Source organism: Solanum lycopersicum, chromosome 7, assembly GCF_036512215.1.
Source record: "Solanum lycopersicum chromosome 7, SLM_r2.1".
Taxonomy (NCBI): Eukaryota; Viridiplantae; Streptophyta; class Magnoliopsida; order Solanales; family Solanaceae; genus Solanum; species Solanum lycopersicum.
The window spans coordinates 58,506,893-58,522,250 of record NC_090806.1 but is presented as its reverse complement, the minus strand read 5'-3'; the positions used below and the strand labels follow the sequence as shown (position 1 = coordinate 58,522,250).

Here is a 15,358-nt window from a genome sequence, read left to right as displayed (position 1 = left end):
TTCAAAACTCCATTTTAAGTAAGAACCTGAGTTCTTAAAAAACCTCATCATATTCACCAAATTAAAATCTCATATGTTGATTTAAAACCCATAAATAATCAAAGGAAAATGAGAGTTTAGGATTATAGAAGTTTACCCATTAGTAGAAGAAAACCTTTCTAAAATCGTCACCAGGAGTTCCTAATCTCAAAAATGAATAATGAGGCTTAAATCCTGAAAATGACAGGTCAAAACCCTCTTTAAGTCTCGCAAAAGCAATCAAAGGTTTGCTTGAGCGAACTCCGCCAAAATCTCCTACATCGAAAAAGGGAACGACCTTCACTAAAGTGAAGGTCGCTTTAGAGACAAGTCTGTTGCTTAAGCTGAGGTTGCTTAAGCGACAAGACCTTCACTAAAGCAAGGCCTGCAGCACTAGAAAACACAGCCAACTCTCCAAACATCAAAAGGACCCTCAAAATTTGTTTGGTGCCCAATAAACACAAATCACATGTGCATATCGGTTATGCTCAATGTTCCAAACTCAATGAAATTGTCAAATCACGAATCTGAAGTTCCTTAACGCGACATTCGTGAAAATCACAAGAACCTAACTCAATGCCCAATGTTCCAAACTCAATGAAATTGTCAAAACACGAATCTGAAGTTCCTTAACGCGACATTCGTGAAAATCACAAGAACCTAACTCAATGCCTAAAAGACTAAAACAAGCTAGGGAACTCTAAAAAAATTAACCGAGACCTTATCTAGGCCCAAAATCATTCTCTGAATCCAATCAAACTCTCAAAATTTTGGTTCGAGCATCCGAACCCCGAGTGACACCGAAAATCACTTTCTTAACAACTTAACCTTTCAAATTCAAAACTTATCAAATTCTCAATTTTTAACTCAAAGTTTAAAATCAATTTTTCAAAACTCAATCATAGAAATTTGAGGGTCAATCACGGAAGGGAAAAATGATAAATTGACTAAAATTTCCAAAATTGACTGAATGAATCATTTCATTACACTAGTCATAGTAAATGAAGTAATTGTGGTCGAGTTCAAAGGCTATTTTAGAATAATCTTTAAAATAAAAGATAAAAAATTATTTTTCTTTAGAAAAAAATTGTTAGTGTAATACTTAGAGTTTATTAGAATTTATATTATGATTTAAAATGTAGATGTCAGTTTTTGTTTGAAATATAACTTCATGCTTATTTTGTTATAATTTATGCTATTAAATATAAATTCGATCTTAGATGAAATTTAACTCATATCATGTAAACATATGTGTGTGCTTTTTCAATCAATTGTATTCCATTAATGATTTGTACCTATTTATTGTTAATGTTTTTACACATAAATATGAGTGAAGTTACATTCATTATGTTTTGAAGTTGTATCATAGCGGGCCTTTATACGAAGGTGAAGAATCAAGATATGTGGGTGAATTAGTGAGGGATCGTTTAATTATTATATAGGAGATATTTTATATATGTATTAAAAGTTGTATTAGTTTTACTATACTTGCTAAAAGTTTTGTGTTAGGTATAAAAGTCAACATAACTTATATCATATTAATTGGTTTGTAAGAATTTAAATGTTGTATAAAAGTTACTCATGTATTAATTTATACGGTGTTTGATTGCATTTTTTTAATTCCTACATAATTAATACCAACATAACTTATATAGAATCATGTATAAGGTTATGCATGATAGAAAGTGGAATAAGTTATGTGGATATAAGTTATACATATACTAAAATAACAAAATTACAGATGCACACTATTAATTTATTTTATTTTTTTAATTGAAAACTTTACTAATTTCTTGTGTATGTTTGTTGTTTTTATTTCTTTTTATATGTATAGACCATTTTTATTTCTTTTAATTCTTTTAAATTGGAAACTTTCCTGTTTTCCTATTTTATATAAATTATTTTCGTTTCTTTTTATATACTTACCATTTTTATTTATGTATACAAATATAAACATTTTTTAATATTATAAATTTGATTGTATATTTTTTGACGGCATATGCTAATCAAATATTAGCATTATATATCATTCAATATATTCCACATTTTATTAGCATGTATTACTATTTTATAAATAATATATGTTAATAATTAGAACAAGTTTAATATTCAATAATTAATAGTTAATGTATTGTAATATCTACATAACTGAATAACACTTGTTAGTAACTAATATTCACATAGTTAATATTTGTATAATTAAACTCAATATAACTAAATTTTACATAACTATATCTGCATAACTAATACATACATAACTAATACCTGCATAACTAATACCAGTAACGAAATGACTGTCTTGAGTGAATATGTGAATATTATATAATATTTTGAGATTAAAAACTATATTAAAGAATTAGGGTGTAGCCCGAATTGCAAATTTGATACTAGATCACCTAAACACTGCATCTAGGAGATATTAACAACTTTTAATAATGTTGGAGATCACTAAAAATGGAGCTATTCAAAACATTATTAGAGATGGTGAAGTAAATGAGGTAGGTGTATATCTAAATACTACCTTAAATGTTTCTTCTCTATCATATTCAACAATATCCAAATAATGGTTCATCAATTTCTAAAAATATTGATTACTCCTTTGATAAGAACCAGTGATAGTGATGCTTCTTAAAATAGTGAACTGACTGGAGATTGACCATTATGAATGTGACATTCATCAGGAGTTAGTAGAGCTTACCATCTCCAACCACATTCTATTTTATTCAATATTCTCATATTTAGAAACTAAAATAGAAAATTGAATCTTCAATTACATTTCAAAGAATTTTCTACTCTCTGTTTCCCTTTTTCATTGTTTTAATATTATTTCTATTATTATTTTATAATTAACATATTATTTTTCATATAAAGGTATTAATTAAATTTCAAATAATTCTTTTTAAATATAATATAATATTTTTAAAGATATGCTATTTAATATATACTACTTTCATTCGAGATTAACAATATTTCAAATATACTTTTTCAATTTTCATCACTTTAAGTGATAATTTGATGTTATTATTAATTTTCATCATAAAGAATGCACAAAATTTAAATGATAAAATGGAAATTTTAATTTTAAAATACAATAAATAATATAATAATTTAAATACAAGATAATAATTTTTTTTAAAAATAGAGCAATAATTTAATAATTTGATAGGTCATTTTCAGAATTATCAATATTCAAAAAAAATTAATGTATGATCCAGAGAATTGTTGTACTTGTGATTACGATTGTTCTTGTTGATTTCTTTTTTCAATTATTCGTAATTGTTCTTTAAAATAAATCTATTTTTTATTAAATAAAGAATTTTAAAAAAGTACATTATATGAAATATTATATGAGGTGATAATTTTGAAAAAAGAAGAATAAATTTATGTTGTGAAAAGAAAATGAAATAAAAATAATAATACGGAAAAGTGTCTAAAACACCTTTAGAATATTGGAAATGGTACAAATTACCATTTATCCACCTATTGGCTCCAAAATATCATTTCTACCCACCTATTTGCTCCAAAATACCCTTGTCATCCACATTTTGGTTCAAAATTGACCATTTATTTAACGGTTTTAAATTTAAACTATTTAAATATTTTTTTAAATACGTGGCGCTAAACTGTTTGTTATAATTTAACTTATTAGTATAATTTATAAATCAATCCACTACCCACCCATTACTAATTAAACCCCTCCAAATTAATAAATCCGTCACATTATTAGTGCAATAACATAAAAGCTACTGTCAATTGAGTGTTTTTACAAATTTGAGGTGAAAATATCTATAACAGTAAATTATCATACATTCAAGTTTCTAAATAAAAATTACAGATAAACTTAAAAGTCTGACTATGTTCATCTTAATTATTGTTACGCCTCAATTATGTGATGTTACTTCATAGGTAAATCTTTTTCAAAATAATATATAAGATGTTTTAAAACAAATCATAAATATTTATAAAATTATATTTTAATAGAAGTGCATCAATTAATTCGGGATGTATTACTTCTTTACCTTTAATCATAAATTTCTAATTCAATCTTGAAAGAGAATCCTATTGAAAGTATCCTCTAAATAAGCGGCTCAACCTAAATTTAATTGGGGCTTCGGTTCGGACTTGAATAATTTTGGATGTCATTTTTAGGAATCTATAATTACATCGTGTTTTAGTAGTATTTATGGCGATTTTGATATTATAATTGGATTATTAATTGGGTGCGGTTTAATTAGTAATGAGTGAGTAGTGAGTTGATTTATAAATTATGTTAATAAATTAAATTATAACCAATAGTTTAACACCAAGTATTTTAAAAAATATTTAAAAAGTTTCATTTTTAAAAAAAAAAAATAAATAAATGGTCAATTTTGAACCAAAAGGTGGATGATAAGGGTATTTTGGAGCCAAAAGGTAGATGAGAAGAGCATTTTGGAGTCAATAGGTTGGTTGAGGGTAATTTTGTACCATTTTCAATACTTCAAGGATATTTTAGACCTTTTTTCGATAATAATATAATATCGAGGAGAGAGAATAATATTCTTTCTTAGAGAGTAAAATAAAGAATTGAATTGAAGTTGATTGATTGAAAAATAGAGAATTCTATATTTGAAAAGTAACAGAGTGTACGGTTAGAGATGCACTTAAAGATGAAAAAAATCCTTTTTGAGGAGGAAAAGAAGTGAGATTGTAATGAACTTAATTTGAATGTAATAGTAACCAACTTTTCAACTATTATAAGAAGACTAGAGTTCAAATTCAAATTCACAAACTAAATGCAACAACCCAATTAGCAACAGCCCAAACAAAAATATAGAAATATTGAACGTAAGAACTAGGGATTAATAGATGTTAGAAGGGAGATGAGAAGCTTAGAATCCAGAAAGAGATGAGAGTAAGAGACAACTTCTGTCACAATATGCATAAACACTTAATTCCAATTCATTTGTCATTTTAACCAAAAGCTAATTAGATCGGGATTCCAAATAAAACACTCCAACAATTTATTCGGCACAATAATTTTAACTAAATATGTCTCCACCAATTCTAGTCCAGGGGCCCTTATATATCCAACTTGGTTCACAACAGAGATAATCTTACAAACAATAAAAAGTAACATGTGGTAAAACTCAACCAGATCTTGAATTTTACAAGAATGTCATTAGTAAAAATAATTTAGAAGGAAGTCTACGGGATAACGAATATATATATATCGTTGTCTATTAGATATATATACTTTAAATCGCAAAATAATTACCATTTTTAAATTTCATAGAGAGTAAAAAAATATTACTAAACATAAAATATGATATTACTTATACGTAATTTAAAATATAAATTATTTATCTTCTAATCATCTACCAAACGGACCATTATTACACATACTAGCTAGAGTAATATTACTATAGTTCTGTAAGTGAATGAAGACTAAAACTTACGAAATGAATATTTACTTATTGGAAGACAAAATACATATAAGAAGGGGAAAAAAAGCATTATAAAATGCATGTCTTTGTTTTCTCATTCCTACTAAATGTCTAAATTAGAAGACAAAATGCAACATCATAAGTAACAAAAGAATAATAGGAAAAATACCTAGGTATCCCTCGATCTATGTCCGAAATTTCAGAGACACACTTATATTATACTAAGGTCCTATTAGCTCCTGAAGTTATTTTATAATTAATGTTCTATCCCTTTTCGGCCTATATGGCACTAGCTAGAAAAAAAATCGTGTTGGACCCACAAGATAGTGTTACGTAGACCGAAAAGGGATAATAAATTATTAATAAAATAAGTTCAGAGGTAATAGAATATTAATATAATATAAGTGTCTCTGAAATTTCAGACATAAATTAAGAGGGTACTTGTGCATTATTCCAGTTATCCCAAAAATAATATGAGAAACACATAAATTACTTCTTTATCTTTCCAACATGTTAACTGTGTTACTGTCAATGACACTGTATCTTTTTAGTCGTAACACGTAGCAACTTTTTAGCCTTAATTTTTGTCCGCCCAATATTTCATTGAAATAATTCCTAATACTTTACTAAAAAAATATGTTTATACTAATTCTGATTATCTTTTTTTTTTAAAAAAGTATTATTTTTGTTAATTGGTTTTTAAAAATGGATTACTTGGGTCAACACTTTCTTGTATTTTTCACTAAAAATCACCCTTGTTTACCAATTTTGAAATGAAAACGAAATTACATCAAGGTTTTAATTTATATGATTTTGAATCTGCTAATGACCTTCCAAGACAGTCATTTTCGAATGCAGTTTTAGTTTTAGTCAAAATGAAGTGGCGTGAACAGTTTGTACAAGGCACCTTGACAACTACTACTATTATCACACAGCCACAAAGACAATTGGTGCTTATCGATCGATTCAGTTTGATTTTGTGTATTATTTGATTTTTAATTTTTCCTAGCCTCATATTCATGGTAATTAAATCATTTTGTGGTCATTTGATCCTCCATCCTTTTTGTTGCATTGTTTCATTGTTTTCATACGCAATAAGGCTAAAATTATAGAAATTGTAATACAATTTTTTTAACTTTCTATATTTTTATTGTTTGTGTCAAGGTAGAGTTAAATTTTATCTAGTTGCTTATATCTGATCCGACTAGATCGTGTGCTTACTTTTTTTTTTGGACCCCTTAATGAAAATCTTGACTCCGACACTAATTTCAACACTTTGAAGTTTATATCAACCGTTGACATTAATCAAGTCACTTTTAATCAACTAACTGAAATAGTTTCTTAATTAATCTTAAAAAAAGTAGAGAGATTAAATGTATGTTAAATAGTCAATTTAGTGATTTAAAGACATGATAATTGACAAGAGGGAGATCCTTTGATAATAAGTACTTCCGATTTTAATTTTAAATTTGTAAATTTGAATTACTTCTATGAAACATAATAATTAATTAGACTATTTTTAAGAGACTAGATTTATTCCCGTCTAGAACTACAGAGAGAAATAGTTTTTTCCTCGTGTAAGAAAAAGCAACACGTTGAGAGTTTTCCAACCATTCTAAAGCAGTGACAAAAAAGTAGTCTGTTGTCATGTTAGTGTGTTTTGCCCAATCACACCTTTGATTTTTCACAAGTTTACTGAACCTTTTTAACTGTTACTGGTGACTAATTTACCAACTTCCTTTTCTTTTTGTTTTAAAAAAATGTTCATTTCTAGTTTCCTCTTTCTATCTATGAGGGGTATAGAAGAACTATGTCTGCTTTGCGTATTACATCGTATTACCCAGAAGCAATTGCAAGAGCACATCTATATCACTGTAATATATAAAAAATTCCTTTAAAATGTTGATTTAAGTTACTATCCTTCGTTAAAAGATCTCACTTCACAAAATTGAAAATTTAGTTATTAAAGCTTACCTTATTTTGAATTATGTATCTAAAGAACCTAATAATATATGAAACCTTTTATTACTATACCCATTCATTAGAGTTTAGTTATTAGTTTTGTAAATAATAAATATGATAAAAGCCATATGTAAACAACAAGGATCTGGACAGCAGCCACAGTTTCAATTAGATTAGGGGATTTTGCATCCATGCATAACTAAAAGATTTTGAGCCCCTTGTCTTCTGTGGGGTGAATCTGCATGTGGACACCTGGTAAAATTTGATTAAAGTAAAATAAAACACAGCCATAAATGGACATGTATACATACACATACTCTTCTATTATCACTAATCAGAATCTTAAATTCAAGAAGAAAAGGAAATCAAAAGAAGATACAACACAAAATCAAACAGTTCCTTGTCATAACTTTCTCCCCTTTTTTCTATCTGAGCAAAGAAATTATGCCTCATAGATACACATGCCAGACTTTGGAATCACTTCAGCTTAGCCTTTCCAAATCCTTTACTCTTGCCCTTTACTGCACCTACAGTTTCTCTTTCCATATCAATCTGTAGTCATGGGTTGACTAATGCAGCATCTGAAACGGGCTTTTCTGACCTTCGTCAAGATCTCTGTTTCTGCAGCCTCAAGCATTCTGACCACCTGAGAGAACGGAGGTCTATTGTCAGGGTTACCATCCCAGCAGCAAGTCATGATTTCAGCTAGGACAGGTAAACAATCAGTGGGGATGGTTGGACGGACACCTTTGTTGACAACTGCAAAAGCTGCCTGCACAGCAGTCATGTTCTGGAAGGGAAGCATCCCCGTTAGGAGCTCCCACAGAACAATGCCAAAACTATAAACATCAACTTTTTGTGTGTACGGTCGGTGCTGGATCATCTCCCTGCAAATCACAGTAAAATGCACTCAAGTAGCCCACAACAGCACGTACAGGCTAAACCACAACTAGGAGCAATTATCACTCTTTTGCAACAGGAATAATGAAGGCATATTGCAAGAAGAAATAAAACAAGCAATTCAGAAAGCATTTCTAAGATGTGAATACTGCCAGAAAAAATAGCTAAATATGTAAATAGATAATTTTTCAAGGAAACAAGACAGGTTTCTTTTTCCAAATAACCAACCAATAATCAAATTTGAATATATTATAACTGGATGTGATTTCCAAGAGTGCCTACACATGCCAAGATACGAGCCTTATTCGTCATGAATATTGCAACTTGGCAAGTTCCCATCTATTTTCCTCAAGTCATGCATACTACTCATCTACACACTACTCAGCCCTCGCACGGGAAATAATTGCATTGAAAAATCTTGGGCCATCACAGCGAAGTGGTCCATCTCAACTTGCAATAGCACACTTGTACATCACCAGAGACACTCTATACATCCATTCCAATCACAAGCCTTTTGACAACATCTTCAACTAGATGTCGGGAAATATTGTCCAATTGGAAAAGAAACCTTCATCTATTGTATTTTTTTTTTTGACAAATGCAAGCTTAATCACAGGCATTTGGTCAGTATCTTATAGACACCGACAAACACCATCTTCTTCGACTAAATGTCAGAAACAGGTTGTTCAATTGCAAATGAAAAACTTCATGTCATATTTCTCTAACAAATGCACACTTAATCTCCAATCCCCTTAGTTTTATATAAATGTAAGTTCATCCCTTTCATCTCTTATATTGTATAGAAAGCTAGACCATGGGAACTTATTACACAATTGTATCCTAGGGATATATCCATAGATACTCTACTTTAAACTTAATTATTTTATGAATCTCCAACCAATGGAAAATGATATTAAGAGCCTGTTTGGCTCAGCTTAAAAGCTGGTCAAACTGACTTAAAAGCTGATTTTTGACTTATTTAGCTGTTTGACAATACTCAAAACAGCTTATTTTAAGTTAAAAAAACTTATTTTAAGCCAAAAGTTAAAAGTTGGGGTAGGGTGCTTTTTTTTTTTTTAGCTTATAAGCTGTTTTAAGTTGACCACATTTTTATTTTTTTGTGCTTAATATTTTTATACAATCTCCAAATTACCCATATAACCCTAACATTTCTTTCTTCCATTTTTTCCTTTTCACGTTTGACATAACAACTTCAGCACTTTTATCCAAACGCATAACTGCTTATTTTAAAAATAAGTTTCAGCACTTTTAAAAGTACTTTTTTAAAGCTGCTTTTATTAAGCCCATCCAAACGGGCCCTAACTCTATCTTTCAATCTCCTTTCATCTTTGATTGCTCATCTAAATCGAGCTGCACATCCTAACTGCCACATCAAGCCCGAGAAAGAAAATAATAAGCTAACATATGGAATACTTTCTTCTTTTTTTTGTGAAGACTAACATGAATGATATTTTAAAAGGTCAAAACCATGATAAATTCACATGTCTTCTGGTCTTTTAAAATGTAGCAACATATTATAGTGAAGTTTCCAATTGAAAAGGCACCTAAGTAGTAGTGACACAATAAACAATCGATCAAACAACTAGCTTAACCTCAAACAAAGTTGGCTCGGCTATATGGATTGGCAAAACCACTATGCTCCATTCAGGCCCAAATTGAAGTGAACATTTTGTTTCTGTCGTTAAAACTTTACCATATTTATCAAACAGGGGCGTTAGCAATTTTATTTGTTCTTTATGTTCTAATTTCATGATTACAAAGTTCATCTGGTAACTGCTAAAGCTGTCCAGTACGCAAATGCATTAATTGACACATGACACTACAGTGTACCCATACATACAAAAGTGTAATTTCTTGGTCGACAAAGTTACAATATTCTCAGTATGTTTATCTGTACCTTTCTATATTCTTGTGTGTGTTTTCATGTGAATGTACACACGTGCTATATCAGCCTATCTAAATCCTTTAGAAGATTTGATGCACACACTTCTCTTTCTTACTTCTCCAAGAGAGCTAAAAAGCTGACAGCTATTTTATGAAAAGATCTACACTGCTTAGTCGCTTTTAATAAGGCAAAGGAACCTTGGTATACACGATACAAGCATATGACACCAACCAAAAATACCCACTCGACATCAGGTGAGTCAAAAGTCAGGAGCTCAATCTAAACTAGCTACACTTACCTCTCAGCCTGCCCGCAATCCAGTGACAAACTTATTCTTCAGCAAATGGGACTGATTAAAATTTGTTCAGACATTTGTGTAAAACAATTCACCTCGGCCTAAAAGGGAAGTGTCCACTGCAGAAGATGGCACCACCCTTCGCAGCCACAACCAATAACAAGAATAAAAAGAGATGAAAAGCCAGGATGTGGTCATCAGCATTCCAGCATATTTCATGTCTCTGTTACCTATCCCATCCACAGTTAGTACGCTGGTAAGGGCAAAACAACTAATCAAGGACTTCCGACCGAGTGGAACAAATGGTGACAGGAAAAATATCCAAAATGGATAGGAGAAGATGAGGACCACTTTGAAGTACAAGTACCCGATGTCTGCAGGTTAAAAAGCTTTTAACCAATCCAACTAAGGAGAAACTATGGAGGAATTGCGATCCTTGCAAGTTATGAACATTGTAGACAATGATGGTTAAGTACAAGTACCCAATGAAATGTTTTCTAGTTCATATTCTTTGATCTTCTTTTATTCTATTATGGATTAGTTCTCTTATTAGGTTTCCACAGACATGGTATATTGATTGACGTTTTTAGATTTGATTCTTGTTCAATATCTTGAACTCGTGGATAGTAGTTTTAATTGATTGTTGATGCTCTAATCAGAAGAGGAAGTGGTCTATGATTATCTTTGTACAAACCTGATTTAGCTCAAGTTGAACGTTTCCATTGATAATCGAAAGAGGCTCTTGAATAATTTATCTCAAATTATAAGTTGACGATACTAGTGAGAAATCATCCGAAGATCTATTTATATCCACAGTTTTTGCACGTTTGGGGATTACATTAGTTTAAACTTGTGAAATCTGAATTAATTGCTAAAATCTTGCATTAGTATTATGTATTACCCTACATCTCGTATTAATAGTAACCTTTGCTTCTGTTATCAATTGTCTTTAATTACGTTTGTAGTTGACAATCGTGGTTTATAACCACATCAAGCTCAAGTTTTGATCCCCTGAATAATAGTTAGCAAGTTTATTGATTCATCACGATCTTACTATACTACTTTCGAGTAGTGAAACTTTTGAAAATTCGTGTTGTGTTTTGCGCTCGTCAAATTGACTCCACACAATTTAAGAAGGGGTAAGAGGGGTGGGACCATTATTCCCAAGTTTCGAAAGCTCTGTTGGCCTAAAGGTTTGAAGGTAGAGGGCGGGTCGGGTCCATAGCTCCCGATTTTGGAGACCTCTGGTTGGATCAATACAGATTTCTCAATCATCAGGGGAAAAAAATTAAAACCCATCACTATTACAGTTTAAATCTATCTTTAGGCAATGAAGGTACAGTTATACAAGATCATTATATAGAAGATATAGTGCAAAGAAAATGTTCAGTCAAATTTATATTGGAACATATACATATCTTTACTGATAATATTTCGTCTTTGATAAAAAAAGGCAATTGTATAGCAAACACAAGTATGCAGAACATTTGAATGAATTCTATGACATGAAGGAAACTAAAACCATTAAACAATCTACGGAACACCCGAAATAGCTCTGTGTTATGGTTAATATTTAACATATAGAAAAGAAAAAAAACTCACTATCATGGTTATGCCAAAAGACCAGGCTAGAATAAGACAATCACATTTTATTTTTTTTTGAGAAAGGTAACAGTAAATAAGGCAATCAAATTTAATGAGGTAGCTAAAGGGCTAAGAGGCTTACGGAGCCATCCAACGGTATGTTCCAGTCTCTGGTGTCATTCCTTCTGTCTGCACCTCAATACGAGCAACTCCAAAGTCCGCAATCTTGATTGATTTATCAGCAGAAATTAGTAGGTTGTCAGATTTCAGGTCACGATGTATCAGATTCAGGCCATGCACATATTCCATACCCCTTGCCACATCCAACGCCTGCTTCACTGCTAACTTCAAGGGCACAGATCGATTTTGTCGCCTAGTGAGAAACTGACGAACTGATCCTCCTTTAGCATATTCAGTGACAATACACCACACCATGGGTTTACGGCATGCACCGATAAACCGAACAATATTTGGATGTCTCAACCTTGCCAACATCATAACTTCCTGCTGAAACTGTTGCTCCATCAAGTGAGCCCTCTCAAGATCATTATCTGGCCTCTCTAGAAGCTTGATAGCAACATCCTCACCATTATAAGTACCTTTGTATAGTTTCCCAAAAGCCCCTTGAGCAAAAGCTGGCCCCATGTTGAGCTTCCTCAAATCAATTGTCCACTCATCATAATTCTCAAGCCCATTAGTAGGAAATCGAGGATCCATCAATGCTTTAGCTAGGGCATCATCACTCAACCCATGAGAAGTTTTTCCCTTATTTACACTAGCTGCAACCGAATAGTTATTGTGAACACGCTTGAGACCCTGATGGTTTAAAATACGAGTATGCGAATCATTTGATCCCACACTGCTGTTATCCATCGACATTGCAACTGAACCTCCACCATTGCTCATCTGCAAGCTCCCATAACTATCGATTGACATGTGTGATCCCTCACCAAGCTTATGGTAGAAATTTTGTGAGAGTCCATAATGATCAGGGTTTTCATTTAAGTCTATAAGTCCTGCAAACTTTGGAGCCTCCAACATTTTCCCGTCAAAGTAACTGCAGCAAAAAAAACTATAATGGGTTCTTTTGCATGAGGATTTGTAAGTCAAACGTTAACAGTCCACAACCTGTAAAAATCATGAAATGTTAGAAGCTCGTCTGTTAAAAATTCTTCTCTCCAACTTCATGCATCAAAAAACAATTAAAAAAATAGGAGAAAATAAATAAACAAAGATTAATTTCAAAATGAACCCCCAGAAGAAAGGCTTGTTACAAAAGTGTCTCTTCAGTCTTCACTTAAGATTTCAGTTCATTTAATTCCTTCAAATTAGCTAAATGTCTCATTAGATGTAATCAATGAGTCATATAGCACACTATGTATAGATTCGCGAAGCCCTATTAATGTCTTATTCGTTTTTCTAAATCCAGAAATATTTGGACCAATGTTTTGTTGTTTAAAGGAACAATATTTTGCTGTTTGGGGATTCTTGAGAAATAACAGAGTAAAAACTTCGTTGAATTACATGCAGAAAAACCTTGAGAAGCCTGAAACAACATATATAACTAAAAATTAATTGTACAAAAGTGAACTTGTTGAGAACAGAGAAAAAAAAAGCATATATAACTAAAAATTAATTGTAAAATAGTGAACTTGTTGAGAACAGAGAAAAAAAAAAGCATATACAGACCCACCCAAAGGTAAGAAGTTCCATTTCCCCCTCTTACATTTTATCTCCCCCACCAGTTGACGTTCTAATCGTAATTAGAACAAAAACGCGTTTTTCGATTTGTAGCTCAAACTTGAAAGAAAAAAAGTCAGATACATGAAGCACAAAACAGGCAAAAACATAGCTAAAGAATTTAACAACAAAAAACCCAAAAAAACAGCTGAAATCCCTCAATTGAAGTGAAGAAAACCCCAAAAAATCAACAAAATTAGGTGATCCAGTAGTATAATTACCTGGATCGAGTAGACTTGACTTTGATATATGGTGTGAAAACAAACCGATCGACCGAAAAAGGGAGTCTGAGGAGGAGGAGGAGCGGTGGAGAAACGACGTCGTAGAAAGAGATAAAAGCAGAGAGGAGAAGAAAATGAATGAATGAATGTATTGTTGGCCTTTTGCAGTCAGTCTTGTGTTTTTTTGGTCGCTGGTTTTGTTTTAGTTTTCCATAGCCCACTTGCTGGGGTCTACCTTTATTTGGACTCAAACATCTTGTTTCTTTCATCACATAAATAAATGCATAATAATTTTTACTTATTTCATAAAAAAAAAAAAAATTATTGCATCCATATTTCAACCATGACATAATGTGACACTATGAAAATGATTAATAATAGCATTGAAAAAGAATAAATATATCCCTGAATTATTGTAAATATATGTAAGTTTCCTTTGTTATACTTTTGAGATATTGGTGTTCCTGTTATTTAAAAACTAGAACACACATACACGTGTCATAACCTTATCCATTGATCTGACATATATCGACGGATAATATACGTGTCCCTATTTATCCTTCTGTTAGAGTAAAGGGCATATATGCTCTAGTTTTTTAACGACAGAGGTATTAATGTTCCAAAAATATGATGGAGGATATCTGTATACCATTTGCCATAGTTTAGAAATATATTTGTCTATTGTCCCATAATAATAGTATAGTGAGAATTGAAAAATGAGATAAGGTATAAAAATTTAATTTTGGGGTTGTTTGATTGACAATAATGAGATTATTTATCTTATTATTTATATATTAGGGATTGTTTGGTTGAAAATAATTTATCCCTTGATTAAGTATCCCGTAAAAAGCTTATTTTGAGATAAGTTATTTCACAATGTATATAATATAACTGATAACGTATTGAATCACACACATATATAAATGAAGGAATAAATGATGTTAGAACTGCCTAATACCTTCAATCAAACACAAAACAAAATAATCCTACATTACTCATACTTTATATCTCACACCAAACAACTCTTTGATAATTGAATAAATTATCTCCTTTATGATAAAATAATTTATTCTGAAATAGTTAATCTCTACGTTAAAAGTATAATAGGATTATTGATGTTATGCCAGATATTGGAAAATTTAGATTAATATTAAAGTAAAAAATGAAACAATAAAATTCAAGTCAAATGTGCATTTTCTTTTTTGAAAATTTGAGCAAACTCTAATTGACCCGGTCAAAGAAAACAAATATACAATAATTTAAATATTCTTTCTTAGTATATTTATTACATATATAAGTTTGACTT

The 15,358-nt window shown here is 31.0% G+C and overlaps 1 protein-coding gene across 2 annotated transcripts; it reads right to left on the bottom strand.

Annotated features, from left to right (window-relative positions):
• Window positions 1-7,651: 7,651 nt before the first annotated feature.
• LOC101262634 (serine/threonine-protein kinase STY13) lies at window positions 7,652-14,336 on the bottom strand. 2 transcript variants are annotated; one of them, XM_004243617.4, is made up of 3 exons: window positions 14,053-14,336; window positions 12,234-13,148; window positions 7,652-8,293 (listed from the first exon to the last, which is right to left on the bottom strand). In XM_004243617.4, exons 1-3 carry the CDS (start codon window positions 14,319-14,321, stop codon window positions 7,954-7,956), a joined length of 1,524 nt encoding a protein of 507 aa, XP_004243665.2. In that variant the 5' UTR covers window positions 14,322-14,336; the 3' UTR covers window positions 7,652-7,953. The 2 variants fall into 2 exon arrangements, with proteins under 2 accessions (XP_004243665.2, XP_004243664.1); XM_004243616.5 differs by having other exon boundaries at window positions 12,234-13,219; window positions 14,053-14,330.
• Between the last annotated feature and the right edge of the window lie 1,022 nt (window positions 14,337-15,358).

What these genes read in the sequence shown, in the direction of transcription:
- LOC101262634 (XM_004243617.4), bottom strand. Translation starts at nt 14,321, where the DNA reads ATGAAAGAAACAAGATGTTTGAGTCCAAATAAAGGTAGACCCCAGCAA. An exon ending in GTCAAGTCTACTCGATCCAG is followed by an intron (nt 13,149 to 14,052) that starts GTAATTATACTA and finishes TTTTTGCTGCAG; the next exon opens with TTACTTTGACGGGAAAATGT. An exon ending in ACATACCGTTGGATGGCTCC is followed by an intron (nt 8,294 to 12,233) that starts GTAAGCCTCTTA and finishes TGTGATTTGCAG; the next exon opens with GGAGATGATCCAGCACCGAC.